The sequence below is a fragment of the Stigmatopora argus genome, chromosome 3 (genome assembly GCF_051989625.1).
Source record: "Stigmatopora argus isolate UIUO_Sarg chromosome 3, RoL_Sarg_1.0, whole genome shotgun sequence".
Classification (NCBI taxonomy): domain Eukaryota; kingdom Metazoa; phylum Chordata; class Actinopteri; order Syngnathiformes; family Syngnathidae; genus Stigmatopora; species Stigmatopora argus.
In genome coordinates this window covers 11,177,942-11,202,484 of record NC_135389.1, presented here as the reverse complement: position 1 = coordinate 11,202,484, position 24,543 = coordinate 11,177,942, and the positions used below count along the sequence as shown (strand labels likewise).

The 24,543-nt window shown below is 39.5% G+C and overlaps 1 protein-coding gene across 4 annotated transcripts in view; it reads left to right on the top strand.

The window, feature by feature from the left end:
- The window catches only part of tspan9a (tetraspanin 9a), a 124,697-nt gene that overhangs the window by 60,048 nt on the left and 40,106 nt on the right, over positions 1-24,543 (top strand). For 3 of the 4 annotated variants that reach the window (XM_077595392.1, XM_077595390.1, XM_077595391.1), the window contains one exon: positions 2,697-2,776. In XM_077595392.1, coding sequence (XP_077451518.1) covers positions 2,714-2,776 — 63 coding nt within the window. In that variant the 5' untranslated portion in view covers positions 2,697-2,713. Of the gene's footprint in view, positions 1-1,851; positions 2,777-24,543 lie in introns of those variants that run through there. The other variant, XM_077595389.1, reaches the window with a different exon arrangement.

Genomic DNA, 24,543 nt, shown 5'->3' with positions numbered 1-24,543 from the left:
TGCACACGTATAGTCCACTCACCATTCAGCTAATATACTCTAGTACAGGGGTGGTGAACACATTAGACACAAAGAGCAAAAACTTTAAACTGTAAGAGTCAAAGAGCCACACCACGCAGTGAGTGACATTTCAAAACAGACAGACACACACAAAAACACAATTAAAACTATATTATTATTTGACCCTGAGGATAAAGCGGTTCAGAAAATGAGAAATAACCAAAAGCGATTTAAAAAAAAAAAAAAAAAAGATCTATTTAAACATTCATTCATTTTCTAAACCATTTAGCCTCACAAGTGTGGCGGGGGTGCCTATACCAGCTAACTCTGGGAATCGGTGGCTAGCCATTCGCAGGGCACATACAGACAGGCTATTCAAAACTGGAGTACCCGGTAAAAACCCGCCTAAACTTGATAGAACATGCAAACTCCACACAGCAAGGACTGACCTGGGATCGAACCCCTGACCCCAGAACTATGAGACCGACGCACTTACCGCTCGCTCACCTGTTATTTAAACAATCAGACAGAAATATTTTAGCAGCTACTGTAAACTCTTGACTAAAGGCAAATGTTTCTCTCCAAGTCTCTTAATATTGCGTAGACTATCAAAGCTTTTCAAAGAGGCCTGTAATTACATTTTATTTTTCAAGGTTTAAATTTCCTGACATGCTTTACCTCTGAACAAATGTCTCATTCTTAATTGATACTTCAGGTTTCATTTTTTTCCAACATAATTGGCCAGAATAATTATCCGTACTGCTGTAGTCATAATACATGCTGGGTTGCACTGGGTTCTTCTCAAAAGAAATTTTGTTGAAAAAAACATCCTCTGTCTGGAAACAGAGCTGGCTGGCACTCTAAACATTGAGGACCACTAACCACATACAACTACCATATGTGCAATGACGAGTTAGTAGTAAAAAAAAAGATCTTGTGAGGGCTCCTCCACTGTTATAACAATTTGTTTGGGTCAAGTGAGGACCTTAAATAAAATCTGGCAACTTCAATTTTACATGGATGCAAGCGGTAGAATAATCACTTTGCATTTTCTAATCCTTTCATCTTTAATTTTCCATTGCAGCGATTGGATAGATATGGGGAGGCACCTTAGATTAGAAAGTGAGGTCAATTTGAAATCAAAACCCTGCAGTATTATCTTGTCAGTTTACTTTGTGACTCAACAGCACCAGTATTTAGTGTTTGACCCTGACGATGCCTTAGAAAGTGTGCTGAATTTTAAAGTCCCGTTTGATTCATTTGGTGATAATTCCGAAGCCAGTTCATTGTAAATTGCAACTTTGTACAGGGATGTGGGCAACGTGTGTAATAAAGAACACAAATTGCAGCTGCACTTCTGCAACCCCAACCCACATGAGAAAATGCCCTAATATTATAGTCTGTTTTGTACAAAACAAAAAAGTACATCTTCCAAATTAATAGTGGTAAATTTATAGCAATGGCTGTCAAACAATATTTCAACTGCAAATACAAATCATGAGGAATTGTATAAGCAAAATGTCACCCTATCTCTTCACCCCCCCAACTCTGTCGCGGCAGAGATCAGCCGTGTAACTGCAAGGCACGTCATGTCCTCTTTTAGTTTTTAATCACTGTTGAATTCATCTCTGACATCTCGCGTCCCCTGACGGTATAAATTGCTGAACATGTATAGTCAAAGCAAACACAGCCATGAGCTTATTAAAGACACTGGGAGTGGAGAGGTGGAGTTTGGATTTCCCTTCAATTGCTGCATTGGCTGTCTGCTCAGCATGGGGAGGGCTTGCAAGAGAGAGAGCGAGAGAAAGAGAGAGAGAGAGGGAGGGAGAGTTACCAGAAGAGTAAGGGTGCAGCACCATTACTAGGAAGCAGGCAATCCTCCTCAGTTGCGTCTCTACTGAGCGGCAGATCGGTTGCATCGGCGCTACCTGGAGCCGAGCACCGGCAGTGCGGGGGAAGGAGAGGCTTATATCAGCCGACTACACTAAAATCAGTGTACTTAATGGAATAATAAAAAAGCAGCTGAAAAGATTGTCAGGGTGAGAAAAGTTGAGGTGGAAACAAGACAGCTGAGACAGACTGGGGTTGCCACTTGCACATGGAAATGAAAAGATAGAGATACAACTTCTCAAGAGATGACTGATACTCTCACCAGGATTCATCTTAAAGACATTGAAAGCAAGACATCACCCGCATCTCCATTCACTTCTTCGCCGGACTCCTTCATCCCCAAATTTACCGGCTCAGCTGTGTGATTTGGGTCAGATGTAATTTATCTTTCATCGGTTTTGTGGCTCGGGAATCGGTAGAGACCTGGAGGGCACGTCGCTCTGTCCTGTCACCTCTGAGACTATGTTAGACTGTGCGTCAGGGAGATCTTCATCAGCAGCTGTAGCCCTGGAGCATGGAGAAGTCCAGCAGTGAGGAGTCAGCCATTCATCGTAGCCCTTCAGTAGATAGCTGTGACTCTGATTTTCCTCAAGCATCCACGTCTGGTCGCCCATTCGGTGGCCGCGGCTTCACTGCCGGTGCTTTCTACGGCTCCACGGGGCCGCGTAAAAACACACAGCAGGGTCAGGCTGCAACAGCAGCAGCTGAGACCGGCACAGGAGACAAGACCGACAACAAGTACAGCTCACCCAAAGGGAGCAAATACGTGGTCTTTTACCTGGATCTATCCTTTGTGTTCCTTTTAGAATTCAAGAAGTTTAACATGGCAAGAGGTTGCCTCTGCTGTTTGAAGTATTTGATGTTCATCTTCAACCTCATCTTCTGGGTAAGTGCTTCTTTACATCATTTTATTACTCAGTCAAATTGTGATGCAAAGTTGACAAATTCACATAGGTCTATTACTTAAAGCCGGAAAATCTAGTCAGTGTAGTCGGTGCAATCATGCATTTCTAATTATTACATCAGAGGGCTTGTGCCTGTTTCTTTTTATGTCTTATTTTTTCGGAGTGCATGTTGCTATTCTTGGATCTCATGACACGCAGTGCCAGTGCACCAGCACTTCTTTTGTATGTGGCCAGAGGAAGGAAGGGAATGGTAGATGGACAGATTATGGTGGAATTGAGGATGACACTTCATTGGGGTCACATTCAGTGTGGTTGCAAAGTGTTATTTAAAAAAAATATACTTAAGACCAAACAGTCAACATTATCACTAGTTTAACCACAAACATTGAAATCATTTTTGTACCATCATGATCTCTCATCATTTTTCCATTTTTTAAATGCATTTGCTTTTTAAAATAAAATTAAAAAATGCAATTTGCTAAGTGATTGATTTTAATGGGGAAAAACACGTATGTGTGGTAGTTTGCATTAAGTGGCCAAGCATGAGCATCTTTTGTAAAAGTGGAAATCCCTCGAATATTTATGAAGTGGATTAAAGAGCTTATGGGTTATGAGGCTAAGGTCTTTTGTGTGAATCCAGCCGAGCTGAAAGCATGAAAACACCCCATATCCATATCAACCCTGGGGTATCATGCCATTTGCCTAACTGGGCCACACTAGGGGCTATAGGGATCATTATGCAGAGCCCAGCTGTGAACAGGTCGGCATTGAAAAAGCATACACGTACCCATTCATCACACAAACCAACAACCCTCCCTTTGCCTTCTCCCTATACAAAAAAATGAAAGAGGAAGAGCTGCTCTAGTCTCGGGGTGCAAAGAGCAGTTCTGCGTGCTCTGGGGCAAGTTGCAGCATCTATATCATTCTCGTATCATTACTCATTTCAGCAAGTGAAGAACCAAGTAATTGGTAGAAACGAACAAAAGGCCTTGCATTGGCTTTTCAGTTTGCAGTGCCTTGATGTAAATGTTGTGCAGGAGAATGAAGAAGCTCTGAGAGGCTCAGTTGATGGTGGACTCTTTCTTTCTGACATTGATTTACCTTGACTCCGCATCTCCTGTGAACTCTGTAGTTCTCAGGCTTTGACATGTCTACAGTTTTAGGTAGACAATTTAACTGAATTCAACACTGTCATTTTGCACCATCAAAAAATGAGGGCACTGAGACACAGTGCTACTACCGTAATTACCAGGGCTATAGCACGCTCCTGACTCTACGGCACAATGCAAACATTTCACAAAATGTAAGAAAGAAATTTATGGAGAGTTCATGTCAAACCTGATTAGAATCCACAGGTCTTAGCATCTTAATATGGAATATTTTACAAAGAGTCATGTTACACAGAAATATTTGATTGATCCATAATATCTTCATTAACAAAATGAACATGTATCAACACTCTAGCACTCTCTTCATTCATATGCACTGGCCTGTCACACAATGGAGCTGACACCACAACCAAAAATGCCCCAACTTCGTAAAACAGGTCATTACAATTACAAAAACAAATAAAATCCTCTTTACATTCCCTTCTAAGCTTGAAGTGGACAAAGCCCTCTTAAAAATCGGGTCTGACATACTCAAGTCTAACGAATATCAGCGATGACCCTAACATAGCAGCTTTGTTGTCGAAACACGGTGCCATTTTATCCTCTAGAAATCAAAACAAAGTCAAAACACGCACTGGCTTGCATAAAATTGTTTTTCCATAATGGCATTGGCTGGAACCTTCCTTGGCCAATAGATTTTTTGTAAAGGTGGCCACAATAACTGATATAGTGGACAAGTGTGTGGAAGGAAGTGCACTACTTTTCTTAAACCAGCAGAGGCGCTATTGACTCAATGTTAACCTATTCAGGATATTAAGTGCAACATGGCTCGCTCAATAAAATGTTTGGGTATAATATATTTTTTTTACAAATCAACAAAGAAACCAATAACCCAGTGACTGGAATCAAACTCCATTCATTGATAAAAAGTAATATTTCAAGAGAGATGGCTATAAAAAATGAAATTGATTCGTCTCTTCTTTTAAGAGCTTTCTAATCTCCAAGTGAGTTCTCGGCTAATCTTAGAGAGGAGTTAAACAATTTAATATAGCAACTATTTTTTTGGTATCCGATCATGTCACTGTGAGCCGAATGCAGGAGTCATTTAACTAAATTATTGATCACAGCAACCTAGACTGATAAGGCTGATGGAAATAAACATAAAGCATCAGACCAAAGGAAAATATTCTCACCGTCTTACTCAGCAATGTTTTTAGTTTTTTCTTCACGTATCTTCAATTAATTTAAACTGATAAAGAATTATTCGGTTCATGAAAAATAGCAAAACCTTTAAACTGACTGTGTTAGAATAAGAATTTGGATTCCTGTGTGTCATTGTTGTCCGATTGTTCACATTTAACAGTTCAGAAGCATCCGCTGTGTATGATAAGTCAATAAATCACCTTTAGCAGCTTTCTTCAGAGGCAGTCTTGGGGGATTTGCTTTATGGCATTTACTTTTCCAGGTCTCTTGAAAGCTAAATTTGAGCTTAACCCAATTTCTGTGACATAATCCTAGCAATGCTGCACACCCTTTATCACAATCATCAGAAAATAAGATTTGGAATTGTCTTCAAATTTTCCGGAAAGGTTTTCCTGTGCATCAGCACATCATTAAGTGGCAATGTGGTGTCCACTTCCCCACACAACCCTATGGTGCAATAACGGCATTCATTCTACATTAATTTTCTTTTAATGAGAATCCACTACTCATATTTACTTATTGGTATATGGATTGATATTAATGTGTTCACTCCACTCTGGGTCCATTTCAGGGTCCTGAGGGAAAATAATTAAGTGAGGTTCAGGTCAGACTGTGATTTGTGGTTTGTTAAAGTCTCATTTGCTGGCAACAAGAAGTCTGTTATTTTTCATCACGGTGGAGGGTCGTGTTCAATACAAGGTTATTGCGCATGTGCCTTGATGCATGTCACTTAACCCTTGGACACCTCTGAATGTAGCATGTAGAAGGGCAGTTTGCTCTTCCAATGCCGGTTTATGCATAACTTGAAAAGGTAAATCCCAGTGTGATCGGGTTAAATGTCCTTCGGATGGTTAAGCATTCAAAAATGTCATGAGGGAGGGTAAGAGATCTGGAATTGTGCTGTACAATTGACACTGAAAGTCACGAGGTTGCTCTAAATGGTAGGCAAGTTTGCCTCTGAAGGTCTGAATTCTCATCTTTGTGCTAAGCAAACACAAACTATCACAGTTCTTTCATGACCTCTTCTGCCTTGTTGTACATAAAGCAAACACATTAACAACCATCTTGAAAAATACACTGATCATCAACGCAAAGTCCAATTTAGTGGATTTGCAGCGGTAATTTAAAGTGAGAGGGACTCCCTTTCCATGTGCTCATCCTCTGATGACCCCCAGCAGTTGTACATGACCACCTGGCTCCTCTTTCTTATAAAGGATTAAATGAGTCTGAGCTGTAGAGGGGGTTTCGGCCAGATTAGAGCATTATTGGATGCTTCTGTCAGGGTTGAGACCAGGGCTCTTTAAACCAGCGGCCATCAAAGTACAGCCTAGGTGCCGTGTCAGTGTCTAACAGAGTGGGAGGTAAAGGGAGACCCATCAAATGCAGTTTGAATGTCAGGATAGGACAAACATGTCATGTAGAGTAAGACTTTTTTTTACCTCTACCTGCTGTAGGGCCCATGATTGCTCTCATAATCTCCACCGTCATGATTCACTTCTGTAAAGTTCTTGACTTTTAGGTTTCCCAGGTAGACTTGACACAGATGACCTTTGTCTTTATTCAATATAGTTGTTTTCCTAGTGAAGCTATTAAAAACCATCCACTCAATAAATCTGAGGAAAAGAACGGGAAATGTGTGCTATCGCAAATGACGGTATCAGATTCTGACAGTATAATAACTTTGAGCAAAAATATTACGGTATCACGGAAATCTGATTGCAGTCATAAAAGGTTTCATCTTTATATATTTAGGTAAAGCATTGGTAAATAACTGAGAAAACCTTTTATTTTTTATTTTTAAACAAATACTACACAAAGGTTATGATGAATTGCAAATAAGATATGGTAATGTATATAGATGGCCAAGTGCTTAGCGCGTCGGCACAGTTCTCGAAGGTCGAAGGTTTGATTTCAAGCCGGTCCTCACTCTGTGGAGTTTGCATGTTCTCCCTGGCCTCGGGTGGGTTTTCTCCAGGTACTCTGGTTTCCTCCCACATCCCAAAAACATGCATGAAATATTCATATACATATCCATAACATTTGCAATTGACATGGGGCGGCCCGTTGGCGCGAGTGGTTAGCGCGTCGGCCTCACAGCTGTGGGGTCCTGAGTTCAAATCCAGGTCATGTCCATCTGTGTGGAGTTTGCATGTTCTCCCCGGGCCTGCGTGGGTTTTCTCCGGGTACTCCGGTTGCCTCCCACATTCCAAAAAACATGCATGGTAGGCTGCAAACTCTAAATTGCCCCTAGATATGGGTGTGAGTGTGCATGGTTGTCTGTCTCCTTGTGCCCTGCGATCGGCTGGCCATAAATTCTTTAAAAATCAAACAATGTGATTTTCTGAGATTTTTTTCCTCATTCTGTCTCTCATGGTTGAGGTTTACCATGTTGACAATTACAGGCCTCTCTAATCTTTTCAAGTAGGATAACTTGCACAATTGGTGGTTGACTAAATACTTATTTGCCCCCACTGTATATCACTTACTGAAGTGCACAAGCACCGTTTTCTATATTTGCGGTTGTAGCGATATATATACATTCCCTGGTGGGGCCATTACGATGTCTTCTCAAAAGCTAAAGCCTCATCTGCTATTCAAGAGAATGTGAGCTCAGCAATCTTGTCCTCATATGTAGACTAAGGTGTTTGTAACAAAGCTCTTTTCCATGAGGAAGAACCAACCATGTTAATTTCCAGCATTCTTTCTCTCGGTGCAGCTGCTAGATTTTGCTTGTGAAGCATCTGTCGGGCAGCCCAGCGACTGGGGCGATAGCGCATCAGCCTCACAGTTCTGGGGTCGTGGGTTTGATCCCAGGTCGGTCCTCACTGTGTGGAGTTTGCATGTTCTCTCTGGGCTTGTGTGGGTTTTCTACGGGTACTCCGGCTTCTTCCCAAATTCCAAATGCTTGCATGGTAGGCTGGTGGAAAACTCTACATTGCCTCTAGGTATGAGTGTGTGGGTGAATAGTTGTCCGTCTCCACGTGTCCTGCGATTGTCTGGCCACTAATTCAGGGTGTCCCCCACCTAGTGGCCGAAGTCAGCTGGGATATGCTCCATCACCCCCATGACACTTGTGAGGATAAGCGGTTCAGAAAATGAATGAATAGCACTCTGTCCAAGGCAATCCAATATCGGCAAACAGACTGTTTCGAACCCTGAATCCGATTTAAATGTGATGGTATCGACAGATTCCTCTCTGAAAAATCATCACCCAACATCTGTTTTGATGGAATTTCACTAACGACTTCACCCAAGTTTTGTTCTCCCACTGCGTTTGTAATGTGTTGTGTCAAAGCAATTTGTCTAGTGTTCATTTTCCACATCAGCATGTAGGTATCAGCATGCTCAATCGTCTTTCATGGTTAGTTCAAGAGGCTGCGTTGTAACCAATGACCCACCCCCCACCACCACCCCTTCACACACACATGTTCCTCTTTCACAAGAGGCAAAACTGTACTGCATCAGCCACTGCCAATGGAAACGAGAATCAGAGAAAAAGAAAAAGAATGAGTAAGGTCATGTATGCCCTCCAAGACACAGCATTCAACTCTTCCACTGCCACTATTCTAATCTATTTTACTTGAGAGGGATAGAACTGAATGGCCATGTTTCAGTGCCATTGACGACGAGAGACTTCCAATGCATTTGTGCTGAGACATCTGGAAGTGAATGGACATTTGTCACCGTGTGAGGCAGTGAATGAATTTATGCCATCTGAATACCATGAATTGTCATAATGCCTCCTTAAGAATTACACCCTTTATCACTACACAGAAGAAGATCCCAAATTTGAAAGCATTGGTCTGTCTTCAATAGTAAGCCAAAGTCTACACACATTACATATGGTCTAATTAGCATCATGTATAGATTGTTAGACCTTGATTCAGATTGACCGACCTCCTGGGCAAATATCTCAATAGCCTTGCTTTGTCTATTCACACCATCAAGGGAGTTGACTCTAATTTTGCACATCTCTCCAGGTTCATTGATTTCTTGTCCGTGTTGAGTTGGCCGCCGACGCCATTAGCGCACATTGCAGATCAACTTATCTGGTCTGTGTGTTACTGCTAGGGGATAGAAGTTACACAGGAGGATTAGTGTTGCTTGATGTTACTAATACGCAGCTGGTAGGTGAGTCTGTGTAAGAGGAATGCAGCTTTAACTCAATAAAACCGAGGAAACACCGAACAAAAGTACCCATTCACTTGGGACAGGGTTACCAAATAAAAGCTCAATAACTTCTTCAAGGCAATTAGTTGACATCCAATTATAGTAACATTTTACTTCCACCCTAAATTTTGACAGTTTACAACTGTAAACTGTAGACTGTAAAACAATAAAATTTTCCGTCTTAAAACAAATTAAGCATAGGGAAGGCACAGTGTAAAGATAATTGACTTTTCAGATGCATCACCCAAGGATATTTTGTAAGCAGTGATCAATATAAACTGTGCAAACAAAACACTGACTACATTTACCTAAGAAGTGCAGGTAGCAGAGTTACTCCCTTCATTGACTTCCATTCCACAAATTCGGTAGAAAGTGGATGAAAGCGACATGGCCAGTTATTTTTGTGATGCCTTGCCAGACTGAACTCTGAACCTCTTGTGTGATGTTGTATTCCATGGCAAATAACGTTGAATTCCTAAAACTTACAACCAAAATATATTGATAGTTTCCTTTATTGTAGTGTTCAGACATGTTTGATGCAGTAATAATGAAATCTATTGAGCACATTGTTGACTTTAAAGCTACTGCAGTAATAACACAACCCAGGTGCGTGTCAACGAAGACCGAAGAATCAGACAAAACAACACTGCAACGATGTGAGGAGAGAAACAAAGTAGTGTTCTCGAACTTGAGGAGGCAGTGATATTACTACTTTGCATTCTGTGAAACCGCTTCTCTGATGCACATCACACACCAACCAGAGTCCCATGAGAATTAGAATGCATAGGGGCTCTACTATCTTGTTCTCTATTATTCATGACTTAAAGTTTCCCCCCATTGTCCCAGAAGTGACTTTATTAGTTTAATATTGTATGGTTCAGGAAAATAACCTGACCACAATCTACATGAATATATGAGTTCAAACATGAGGCATACAGTAGAACCACAAGCTTTGCCCATTGCGAAAGACAGAATTCTAAGTAACTTGCAAGTAATTATTGAGGTAGTACATCTGTTTCATGTTCTGCATATAGCACTGTATGTACACCTAATCTATTACTATATGTCAGGAGGCCAAATGCACTTCTAGCTGCAATCAACGCACAGTTGCTTTATATTTTGCCAAAAATGAGAAACGATAAATAAACCTTAAGGTCACAAGTCAGAAATATTGATCCTGAGTTTTACACCATACAATAGTTCAAGCAAGAATTTATTTGTATAGGATGTTAAATGTTTTTTTTTACTAGGGTCAGGGTAATAATTACTATTTCTGAACCACAGTGACATGCTACATCTTTAATCACTTTCATTGGAGTAGATCTTGTAAACATTTCATTTAATTTTGCTATCCATGACGTTTCCCACAAGTGCACAAATCAAATGCGCCCTTGTACATGAGCGGCGGTAGTTTATCATTACCTTGTCTCTTCTCCCCAGGAAGACCAATCAATGTTAATCTGCACCTATCCAGTGAATTAATGTGAACATTCCTGCTTGCTAGTTGAACAACTCAGCATTTTCTGCCACCCAAAGGCAAATCACAGTTAGGATCAATGCTTCACGGCCATACCCTTTGACTGCTAAGAGACTTAGAGACTTAGAATTACCTATCGTGCCCTCAGAGTGCAAATATGTATATGACTTCTTTTTTCCTTGTCAATCCACACTGTATGAAATGTATAGTGTTGCAGCTACTTAAGATGAGTATACACTATATTTTAACATCAGTTTTACTGTGCATTAGCACCGTATAGTATGAGTATTGCACCACGGTACCAGGTATAACGTAACATTTTTCCTTAAGAAATGGCTTTTGCTGAAATGAATTGATGCACCTATGAAAATAGAATTATTTATTCATATTCAACACTGCTTGTCCTTGTCACGGTCAGGGGGTGCTGGAGCCTATCCCAGCTGCAAAGGGTGGACTAAATCCTGGACCAGTCAATCGTTGGGCACACATTGATACAGACAAACATTGGCACTCACAATCACACCGCCACTGAGTGGGAATTAATCCCACACCAAAGTCAGACCAATATTCCACTGAACCATCGAGTGGTGAATAGAATCAAGTTTTGACAGTTTAAAACAAACGTTAAGCATTGTCCCTACTGAGACATCCAATGGTGCAGTGGTTCTTTTGACCAAAATTGGTGCAGACACCCTGGGTTTAATACCCACTTGGTGGTGGTGTGTTTATGAGGACAAATGGTTGTCTGTCTCTATGTGTGCCCTGTGATTGACTGACAAGCAGTTTAGAGTGCAGTAGGCCGCTCATCCAAAGTAAGCTCGGATCGGCTCCAGCCCCCCCACGATCCTGACAAGGATAAGCATTGTTGAAAATGAAGGAATAAATTATCATTCCTCACTTGTACATGAAATTTTTCTAGATGCATTTTGGAATGGCATCATTCATTTCAAGTAGATTTTTTTAACATTTTTTGTTAATGAGGATGAACAGTATTCATGTTAAGCCTTCAGCATGACATTGTATGTCCAGTTCGCTTAACTACCGTTTATCTGAAGTGTTACCAACTACTGGCCTTGCATTCACAGTGTAGTGGGTTCTTTGGGGGTTTATTTTTACTTTTTCTGGTATTTTGGCTTTTGTACTTTTAAATAGCATTCACCATCTGTGGAGAAAACTGTTAGGAAAAAATATATGATTATTATTTGCCATCACCGTACAAACATAATTTCAGTATTCCTGGAAGAACCTGCCTTTTAAAGGTACTATAGCACCCAAGGGTATAATTTCTACTCATCCGCTCATCACAAACAATCAAACAAAAAATATGGGGAGACAAAGGATACACCGGGCATTCTGTGCCACAATAGGCCAAAAATATGTGTGGAGAAGATTGACTTTGAATTTGTTTATTTTACATGTGTCATCTTAAATTTGGGTCAGGGACTCAGGCGTTCACTGCCTGAATGGTAATGAGCACACACCGCAAGCTAGGCTCCAACACGCAATGATGCTCTCACACTCATTTGCAATGTTGGCCATAACAAATGAGACAGATTTATGCCTTAAACATTAGAGCATGTATTGATTTATTTAGCCAAACTGCCACAGATTAGTGCTGTGTTATAACTCAACCATAAAATAAAGCATAATGTAGCTTGCAAGGTTACATTGCATAAGTACACTGCCAGACAAGATGGTATTCAAATGTCAGGCATCTTTTTTTATGGTTATTTTTTAATGGGGCCATTTGAAGTGAATTATGCGGTGAGTCGTGTGTTCAACCTGTCCCTGTGAGATGTTCCATTGTTTACTGCAGCGCAACTGGGTTTTAATTTGGAAGCCCAGGTCTCCGTAAGAGCATGTTGTTGCATTGCTCTGGTTATGTCCAATCTAATTTTACTTTTGTACAAGATATGAAGTGGAGAAGAAGCTTTGATACTTCTGCTGAAGACACAAATGCAATCACTGCACTTGGCCATGCCACAAGATAAGAGTCTTTGACTATCTTGCTGTAAAGCGAGCCCAGTCATTCAACATGCATATTCATTCTCCGGCTTATCGCCACAAACATAAACTGTCCCCTTGACATTGGCCGCTTCTTATCACGCCACAGAAGCAAATTGTTCCTCTTGTTTATTTTACGCCAATTTGCAATTACCGCCTGCACTCTCAAATCCCAAGGAGACACTCCCTCTCATATACGTCTTTTTCCACACATTTAATGCTTGGGTCTTATGCTCCATTTTCGTTAAATATGATGCCGTGCAATTCTAGACCAGTACAACCGTTGTAGATGGTTTTGGCAGGAGCTGGCACTAGTTGTCAATTCAGGCTGAATGTCTGAGTTAATTTATCAGGGTACACACTCTTCAGTAGTGGATGAATTGAGATGGTAGTAGAATTGTAAAAGACTCATTCTCAGAACACTGCTGTATTTTTACACCAACACTACAGGAAAAACTCCAATTTCACATCATCATCGAAGCATCCATTATGTATATTCATTCATTATCCATTTCGCTTATCCTCACAAGGGTTTGAAGAGTAGATTGAAGTCTGTTCTAGCCAACTATGGGCTCCAGGCCGGAGATACCCTGAATTGATGGCCAGCCATTCGCAGGGCACAAACAGACGAACAACCATCCGCGCTCAAACTCATACCTATGGGCAATTTAGAGTGTTCAACCCGCCTATCACGCATATTTTTCTGGATGTGGAAGGAACCCTGATTACCCAGAGAAAACGCATGCAAACTCCACTCAGGAAGTTTGGAACCCACCTTGGATTGAATCTATAGTATGGATTGGTTTTGATATTTTTACCTGTTTGCACACAGTGGTGGGTGGCAAGGTTAATTGTAATGACTGTTTTGTGTTTTCATGTAGGCAGTTGATGATGTTTTTAATGTTCAGCAAGAATTTATCACGTGGTTTTATTAAAGGGTAGAATAGGAACAGAAGGATCCTGTCTTTTTTTTCCTCACAAGATTTTCTGACAAGATAGACTGGTTGCCCACAAATGTTCTGGTTTGGTTGGGAGAAGTGATGTATTACAGCAAAGAGGCTGGGAAAGAAAGACATCCTGAAGAGAAAAAGAGGTGAGCAGCACACTGATCTTTAGTGACAGCTCCCCAAGAGGTGAATCACTCTCATAGTTCTTCTCTTCAGGCTGAGCTTGGCAACATTCTACTATATATATGTATATCAGCCAGATTTAAAATGTGTCAAAACAACTGCAAATTTTGTAGCAGTTGTCCACCCATGATGGATTATTCTATGTTCCTCCTTCCATAATTTTCAGTGCACAATTAATTAAATGGTCTCATCAGTTAAATGTTGTCACTGATTTGAAGAGTCTCTCCAAAATAAATCATTCTTTAGGAGAAGCAGTAGTTTCTGTACATGTAGTATTCTAGACTAGTGGGCGATTCCCTGCAATGTCAACAACAAAATATCTGAAATATTCTCATTAATGAAAGGTAATTTGAGAAATGTGTGATTTTGTTTTGTTTTGCCATTCTTCCCGCATTGCATTGATACTGCATTACAACATGTGATATTTTGCCTGTCAACATCCAGTGAAGTAAAAAAACATTTGTACAACACTTATTCCCTATACCCTATGGATTTACCTTTGAACTATTCATGGCATGAAACCATACTTAAGATGGCCATATACACTGCGCAGCTCACATGGCATGGCACTTAATGACGATTGTAACACAGCTTGTCTCAGCAGGCTGTGCTGCAAAATGGCCGTCATGTGGCTTTGAAACCAAATTCAATTCAATAGACCTCTTGTTGTACTTGTTTTTTGGTGGTCAGAATGCAGGAGTTACTCTCTGATGTGCTCCATGATAATTGCTATGAAACCCCCTCAAGAAGAAGCGACCTCTTTTTTTACTCTAGCAACAGATACAACCCTAGGAGGCACAAAACTAGATACTAAGAAAAAATAATAATAATGATTCATTGTAAGGCGGGTCAAGCCTTGATGGTTGAAACGGCATGGATGATGAATTCATATTTTGAACAAAAACAACCATGAGAGAATGTGAATCAATGCCAACATTTAAATGAATCAATTCATACTGTTAACGGTAAGTATAAGTATATTTATAATGCAAAGAAGGTAATGCTTTTCAAGGTCATTTTTATTATGTATATTGCTGGATGTGAGACAAAATGTTGCTGGCTGCAGTTGCAAAAATGCTTTGAGACCTTCTGCAGTTTAAAATCCGCTCTTTAGTTGCAACCATTAGAGGAAAACCCTGCGGCTTTCCTGTGTAATTACAGTAATATTTGTTACCAAAAAAAGGAAATTAAAAGTAGGCACACGGTTGTGTTCAGGCTCATTTTCCATGGATTGTTACAGCAAGTAAGGTTTGTTAACTCATCACAAAACAACCAAAGGACCGTCATTATTTATTAATGAGTCCATCAGCATGTTTTGAACTATATCTGCTCAACCCTGTGCTCACTGAATATAAGATGCAGTGTGTGTGCAAATAATAGGACTGTTGGTTTCATCTGTGTTGTGGCTATGTTATGTTAGTTTTCACAACTCCAAAAAGCGCCTAAGTATTTGCGATGATTTAGAACAGGGGTGGCCAAGTCCGGTCCTTGAGAGCCCCTATCCAGTCTGTTTTCCATATCTCCCTCTTCTACCACAGCTGAATCAAATGATCAACTCATCAGCAAGCTGTCCAGAAGCTTGATACCGATCCAGATTATTTGATTCAGGATTATTGGTGGAGGGAGACATGGAAAACAGACCGGAGAGGGGCTCTCGAGGACCGGACTTGGCCACCATTGATATAGAAGTTGTTTTATTGATAGAGATGAAGACTCTGGCAAGCCACTTTGCACTCGCGCTGATTATTGTGTTCACCAGACTGTCAAAATGACAGCTGAGGCTTTCATCTTTTTAATACAGATAAAATTAGGGTTCTTAGAATATTCTTAAAGCTGGCAGTGAATGATCATGTTTAAATGCCTTTGAAGACAATAGTGAATAATAACTGGCAACTGTTGATCTATGTCCATCTGTGTGGAGTTTACATGTTCTCCCTGGGTCTGTGTGGGTTTCCTCCGGGTACTCCGGTTTCCTCCCACATTCCAAAAACATGCATGGTAAGCTGATTGGATACTCTAAATTGCCCCTAGGTATGGGCGTGAGAGTGCATGGTTGTCCTTTTCCTTGTGCCCTGCGATTGGCTGGCCACCGGTTCATGGTGTCCCCCGCCTCTGGCCCGGAGTCAGCTGGGATAGGCTTCAGCACCCCCTGTGACCCTAGTGAGGATAAAGCAGTTCAGAAAACAAGATGAGAACCCTTGATTTATGGATTGGATGGTAATTGTCTCTATAGTATAGCATAAGGTACCCATTTACTATTAAATTAGTGTATAATCAAAGGCAATATATTCATATTAAATGTTACAATCATATCTCCTTATGAGTATTTTTAATTGAATGCCCAAGAAGTGTATCTAAATATTTGGTGACCCCTGCTCAAGAGCAGTCACATTTCTCTTTTCACTGTTTTACATCAGATTAGCCTCATTAGCCTCGGTAATCTTTTGATCCAATATTGGCTGTAAATATGCCATCACTGCAAATTGCTTTGTTTTTGATAATTCTAGAAGTATTGTGGGCGGCCTAGTCAGAGAGTTATTTCATGATTAGCTCTTAGCATTTGTCGCTGAGACATCCCTGCTCCCATGCTGGCATGAAAACTGCCACAGTGGGAGATCTCGATTGCATCATACGTGCACATTCGTGTGCAAGATGTTTCAAGATGTGAGCAGTAGAATTCGCATACTGACCCTTGAGCGCCAGCAAGGAGAATTGTAGTACTGTAGTCTGTGATCATGCCTACAATAATTTACATTAGGAGCCCCACCAATGTGGAAAAATAACAATGCATGTAAATCCATACTAAACTCTAAACATCCATTACTTAATGTTTGTTGTTGCCTGCATGAAAATTAGCACCTGGCAATGGCTTATGCTGGGCCACTGCCACAAATGCTTTCAAACACCTGCCCGCACACCTGAATCTGAGATGCCTTTTAAATGTTTTTGCAAGTGTGCCTCAGTAAACAGCAATTTGTCATTCATGAAAAAATATAAATCCTCTCAAATTGAGTGTTTGAAGAGCATACACTTACAGATTTTTTTCTTAGATGAACTAAATGAGCATATTTAGAAGTCCTTGTTACTTTAGGGGGTGGAAAACTCCACTAGCTAAAGAATACACAATGAAGAGGAAAAAAAAAAAAATATATATATATATATTTATATATATATATATATATATATATATATATATATATATATATATATTTATATATATATATATATATATATATATATATGAAGTATAAGTCGCATTTTTGGAACGACAATGTTTTATTTCATCAGAAATCAAGCACATATGTTAAAGTAACAAGTAACAGTAAAAAAAACAGGAACAATTAACAACAGTAAAATGGAGAACAAGTATTAGTCGCAGGCCCAGCCAAACTATGAAAAAAGTATGACTTATAGTCCAAAAAATGAAGGTTATAGGTATGTTTGTGTATGTTTATGTGTGCGTGTTTGTATAGATATATGCGTAGGTGCATGAGCCATGGAAGGCAGCTAGTTGAAGATCAATATTGACCGCTCACACCTATTGATCCAAATGTATTCTCAATATTATATATACCTGGATGTTTCACCATTGTTTGCCCAATGGGAGCAGCTACTAAGTAAAATTGGATAACTACGGAGCCTGCCTCTTCCATTCCATAAACACTAGATCCCATTTAAGGAGGACACAATCTGTCACACGCTAACCATACGTTGCACATGGAGGGTATGTAAACCAGTTAAAGTGGAACAGATGGCTGCATTCATCAGTCATTCTAATAACACAAGCCCTCATGTATTGTGATTGTAAATCACAAATGGAAAGTAGCAGAATATGAACAGCATGTTTAGGCTTTCTTTTATTGCTGGTTGTATGCTTGTTATAGAGGAGAAACACTTTGAATGAATTCTAAGGAATTTTGTACAGTAGGAGTACAATTGCGTAAGCATCTCACTAAATTTAGGTAGACATTTGGTCGAACACAATCATGCATTTTATAAAAATATTTCTTTAATCAAATTGTGCACTGCTCATAGAAATTAAATTTGGGCATTCATGTGGGAGTACGTACAGAACCAATGGAAAGTTAGAATATTATTCTTAAATCTCTAATATGGGTGTTGATTGTATCAACGCCCATACATAGCTAAAGTGGTAAGTGAAAGGAGGCGTTTCTACATGTGGTCATCCAATGCAAATCATGTCACAGCAGAATTTAGTGTCATCTACAAGCTACAATTGGTAACGACCTCTGGAGAGCGCGATACAAGTCACGTTGGTGTGGACGAGCTTTATCTTGTATCTCACTTGTTCCTGTCTAAACGAGATAGACCCCCTATCTGCTGGCAGGTGTCCTACAGCCACACTCTAACAATACCATAGACTCTTCAGACTCATCACCTCTCACACAATACTGCCATTATCCATCCTATTGCCATCCTAAACTCCCAGGATGGAGGACAATCAGAGGACTCCAGATACAGCAGGTGGATGTACTACCAGTAAGATGGTGGAGAGCTGAGAATCGAATAACACATTTGCACCATCAATTGTCGCCCCTGTAGTTTGACTGGCAGACTAGAATATTACCCTCTTTTCGAAAGTGTTATTATCACAATGGCAGTATGTGTGTACCCGGTCTGCCGCATGCGACGCGATCCTTTAGCTGATCATGTCCTCTCTTAAAATCATGGGGAGTGAGATTTCAACAGCATGCATCACATCCAATGAATCTGCATCACTCGTTATATTTAAGATGACAATTTTATTTAATCATTGCACACGTTACCCCACTTTTAAAACTTATTCAGGGCCCAACATGTCTTTTTACGTTTTCTCACAGGTAGGGCCATATGTCTAAGCCTGCTCTACTGTGAATTCCAAGTATGTAGACTAACTAATATGGTGCCATGACAACAATAGATGCCCAATTCATTTGGATTGGGAGGAATTGTTGGCTGTCACTACCAGTTTAAATAAGTTTGACTTGTATGTATTAATGCAGCGGATGAGTTGAAAAGTTTGGTGGTATAATAAAGCAGTATCTTAGAAGTGCATTTTAGTACTCTGTGTTGACCAATTTTCCAAAGTATGAAATTCTGACAGTCTCTTGCTAGCAGTGCCTTTAGATCGACGGTGTGTTAATTATTCAGACTTCAATAGAGTCCTGCTCTGTGGCTGAGCCGAATCACAATCAGCATGTGAAGCGAGAGCCGCTGTGTAAAATTCTTTGATATTATCCCCATTTCTGCCCAATCGTTACACCTCAGCTTGTCCGATTCCACTCCAAATGAAGAGCCAGTGAGTGAGCATGGGATGGGGAAGAGAAAATAAACAATTTTCCATGTAGAATTTTGTTATGTGTAGAGCTGCAAGATTGATTTACTTCAGAGTGGGTTTCTCAATGACCTGCCTTCTGCAATATAAAACGAAGTAACAATTTTGAGTTCCATATAGCAGTGAACCCCTTTCCCCACTCTAAATGCAACTACTTCAATACACATATTTAGCCAAATCAAATCATCCATCTCATATATAAAATACAATTTGAATGAGAAGTGCAGAAAAATTTACAAAGGAATTACTTTAGCATGTAAACCATTTGAGGCAACAAGTTTTTTATTTAAACTTTTATTGTTAATATTAGGGTTGCACTCATTCCACGGGGGATTTCCAAATTGATTACGTATAAATATTCATGTAAATACTACAATGAGTTCCAAACAGCCTATTATGCAGAATTTCCTTTGAGCACCATTATCACAATAATTTGACTGTTGTGAGCATTTTCTTGCAAAACTCCAGTTCTAGCTATAATACAGGCTATAATGTAGTCTCATATTTCAATTTTTTGCCTCCTAATCAATCAAACCTCATTTAATAGAGCAAGGTAAAGTTCACAAGTTAATAATTACAGTCTTTTGTCATTCTTTGGAATGACAAGCATTGCCATATGGTTCCCCCAGTCCACATGAATTGTGTTTGTTGGTTTATCTCAAGTAAAAAGGAAATGTAGATGAACTCATGGATTTAAATGATGTAATATTCAGTAGTGTAGAGAGAGACGTCAGTAAAACATGACTGTTAAGTGGAAGTAAATGAGTGCCCACAAAAGATTCTAAGCACCCTAATTAGATGCATTTGTCTAGTGTACTTATTACTGATTAAACTTGTCAGTGCAGAGGATCTGGACTGCATTAGGATCTGCTTGAAAACAGAATAAAACTTCATCATGCTGTTCATGACTGATGATTTCAAAATAAAATATAAAATTCAGAGGTACACCATCTGTGCTGTCAAGAATTCAAATAGAAAGTGACTTCAGTAAATCATTTTTGCTCCCTCCTCAACATGCATTCTGCTTCTTTGACTTTCATGATACATGTAAGACTAGTGGTCAAAATCTTACTGCAACCAGGGTTAATACATTGAAATACACAACAGTCCTTCCCCTTTAGGTTGCCAGATAAACACTTTGTAATGGAGAATTATGTGCAGTAGCATCAAACCTACATTGTATTTCAATCGGAAAAGACAAAGCCTAACCAACTACACATTAACATTCGCAATGATCAAGTGAACATAAAGCATGTGTAGTCGACAAACTATGCAAATTATATACAAGTCTTACAGTCTTCAAACGTAAGCTTTTAAATTGCATTAGGATTAAGTTGGTGCACATTTCATTTTTGCCGATCTAGGTTAACACAAAAGAGAAGACATTAAAAAAGAAAGAAAAAAGAGTCCACTCACGAGCTCCACACTTGCTTCCTTTGCCTCGACCGGAGAACGATGGTGCTTTTATCGAAAACATATCATCACAAATAATATTTCATTTGGTGATGCATTGGTAGCATCCACAAAGACAATTTTCTTCCTTCCATTTCAATTAGGGACAACATGTGCATGCGTAGAGACACTGTCCTTGCTCTGGTCAATAGACCTAGATGGTACACAATGTTAGCATGAACATGAAAACTTGGTTTACATTTCAAATGTCAATTTGCTATAGAGGAATGTAAAATAGCAAAACATAAAATGGCATCACCTTTCGAGGAGAACTTTGGCGTCTGTCGTCATATTTTCCTGCTTACAAAGTGTCTACATTGTTGTTCCAAGGCATATCAAATGCACATCTTTGTTTTGTTTTTGAGGTTGTCACGACTCACTTGCATTTGGAATGGCATTTTGTTTTTGCTCTAATGGTACACAACATCATTAATTCTGACTGTGAACATAGTACCAGCCTTACTAGTTTGCATAACCTACAGAGCTGTGGCAACCTGTACGAAGACAAAGAACCAATACTATAATTGGCTGATGGTAGAGGGCAAGACAGCCGTTGTGAACACAGAATTAAAAAAATAAACATTTTTGGGGACTAACAATTGGCTTTTAAAATGGGAAAACATCCGCAGAATTTGTTCCAAATAACATGTTTCTTTAATTCTATTGAAATAGTATGGCCATTTAATGAATAATTTAAGTACACATTTACACATTGCTTCTTAAAATCATTGCTGCTTTGATTTTTTTTTTGTTCTTTGAGCAAGCTTGTAATTTAATTCTCTTGTACTGAATAATCCAATCCATTTTGACTGATAGGGCTGCCAGATGAATATCATCCCTACAAGTTCAAAGGGAGTAGATATGTAATGCCATCCGTGGCAGCCTATAAGTCAAGGATTGTAAGAAAAAGGATAATATTTTTGCACCGTTGCAACCTACTCCATACTTTGTATTCGCTCGTGACTAATATATAAAAAAAAATGATTTTTCAATATTTCACAACTGAGCTCTGCACAACATTCAGTGACTGTCATGCTGTAAACACGTGAAAAGAAGATCAAACCTTTCCATTAATAAAAAGTTTGTGCTTTTCTGCTATCAAATGTGCATTACCAATCGCATGTTTGAATCTGAGAAGCAATGGATGTCCCTCTCAAAGTGAGTGGCAGGAGATAAGTCCAAGGTGTACCCTACTTTCCATCCAATGTCACATGGAATTGACCCTCGACTCGATAAGCATTAAAGGAAGTGGATGAAATGGTGAAAATATGGGGAATCCAATGCATTTCTTCTTTAAACGGGACCGGCTGAAATAGAAATGTGCTCTGACTAAGAAATAATTGAATTGAGCACCTTCACCACCTACTTCTATCCATCTCAGATAAGCACACTATGTTTCCTGTTCCATGTAGATAATGTTTCCTAAACCTTTGGTCTTCAGAAAAATAGTAAAACAATGGGATAATATTGAGATATTAATCTTAAGAGTGGAGCCTCACAGATCACCAGTTTACTCTTGTTGCCTATATTCCGTTTATATTTGGCTGAAAACACTTAAAATATTTATAATTTATGGTTAACTTAAAAATAGATCGTCTTTGATACTGAAGATACAGATGTTGAAGGCATTTTTTTTGGCAGAGTTCATTTTGGGTCATTATCCTGCCAGGGAAATATAACTAAGCAGGCTCTGAGGCTGTGTCATCATTTATTGATAATCATGCCAGAAGATAGCAAGTGAGGATACTGTTAAGTGCAGGTCACATCAGCATGAAAAGTGCATTTGTGCCTTTTTCACTAGGGTTTTATAATGCTTCCCTTACTTGAGCAAACTAAGGTGATTGATCCAAGCGCCATGTCGGAATTTTTAGACGTGGGAAACTGTTCAAAAGGCGTCATACCACACAATTTATGAAAAAAACTACAGTTTTAGGTGGATTTGTGGGCATTGTTTATAATGGAAAACAGCTTGCATAGTTAGTGCATTAAATGTGTAATCGTTAATAGTATACAATCACTTTTTATTCCCATTTGTTTCTCTCTAGAATTAGCAGTATATGGGTTTTATACTCAATATTTTAGGACTAAGCAACTTGGCAAGGCTGGCCATTGTGAAGGCTTTCATCAGTCTACTAAAATAATTATTTGTATGATGACAAATCCACATAATTGAATGTTTTGAGACCGTCAGATGCCATATTTGAGGTGCAACTATTCAGATTAGTTAGAGGAAGACTGTTTCTTCATTTCCATTCTTAATATACACTATCTACAAACAGTGCATGACCTCCCAAGTAAAGTTCTCATCTAATTACAAGCCAATTAACTACAGTGTGCTGCTGTGATCTGTATGCTGTGGAGGGAAAAAGAGACTTGACTTGCTGACACACATTGTCTCTACATTCTTTTTATGTGTGCCTCTCTATCTTCTGGGATTTGTGTAGTAGCTCACTTCAAGAAGAGAAGTATCAGCAGCGCTCATATCGCTAGTGTAGACACGGGTGTAGCATTAGAGTGGATGATGCTTGTGTGCTTTAATTGTCAGTACGTGTTACGAAATCTGGCCACCTGTGGTTTTTGTTTCCATTTTCAACCTCAATGATTAGTCAAACCATTTAATTGTCATTGTTGTGTTCCAAAGGACTTGAATTGCTTAGATTTTCAGAGTATCTCATTTGGAGAAAAGCCAGAGTTCTCTTAGCTTGCACCAAAAACCTGCAACGCTGATTCAAACTACAATAGAGTCTTAATCGTCAAAAGTTCCCTCTAATTTTCCACTATCACAGATACCTGTGTTTCCGAAAATTACCCACTGTGCTTAATGTCACACAAGCCAAGTTCACTCTCACTACGTTTCAACATGTTTTACGAGAAATGTGAGTTATATTTATTGATATATGAATGAGTGGTCAGTGAGAGGAGTTGCACTACACGGGTGGCTTGCTTTTGCATTTTGTTTTGATCTGTTGACATATAGTGAACAAAGGCTTTGCACTGAGCCATCCATCCAAAACATCAATTTTCAAATACTTATTCTGTCCAGGGTCACCAGTGTGTTTGTCCATATCCTTGCTGACACTTGAGCAAGAGGTGGGGTATACCTTAGAATGCCTTTTCCCTGTAGCCTGTGTAAAAGAATAGTTTTAAACTTCTAGATCCCAAAATGAAGAGGTAAGTGAGGAGAAGAGCGTAGCAAATACATTTGCTTTCATTTAATGCATGTTCCCACATCCAGCTTTTACAATATTAAAGCAGGAATGATAAGAAGGGAGTCTTGCCTCTAGTTCTCCATTATTCATTCTAACAATGGATCATGAAGTCTGTGTTATAGGAGGTGATACTTCTTCAGGTGGTCTTTAGCTGCACCGAGATGTTTTTTCAAAATCCTAACCTGAAAAATCCTCACGGGCATACTCTGCAAAAAGGTTGGCAATAACAGCCACCTTGTACAGTATAATTTGCCTTTTTTCATATAGTGAGCCCTCATTCAGTCATGAGGGTGTACACTGTGCTCCATCTTTTATTCATAAGTGTAAAGTTTTCCTTCTGCCGAGACTCAGAAACTACAAGAAAAAAGTATTTGCTATCTTCTATTAATTAACTGCGGGCTGAAGTCAGCCCCTGAGGCTTATCTGGCTCGAGTACGCGACCCTATTGTTTGTGTTTTCCCTCAGTGTTTCCATGTCTCATGTCTGAGATTGGAAAACGATAATAGGCATACTCGATCAAGGGGAAAATTAAGGGTTTATGACAATGTCAATGACTTCTTTCGTTCATCAGTCTTTTATACTGCTTATCCAAACCTAGGACCCTTGTGTGTTTTTCTAAGATGGATTTTGGGGCAATAGGGGGGTTACACCCTGGACTG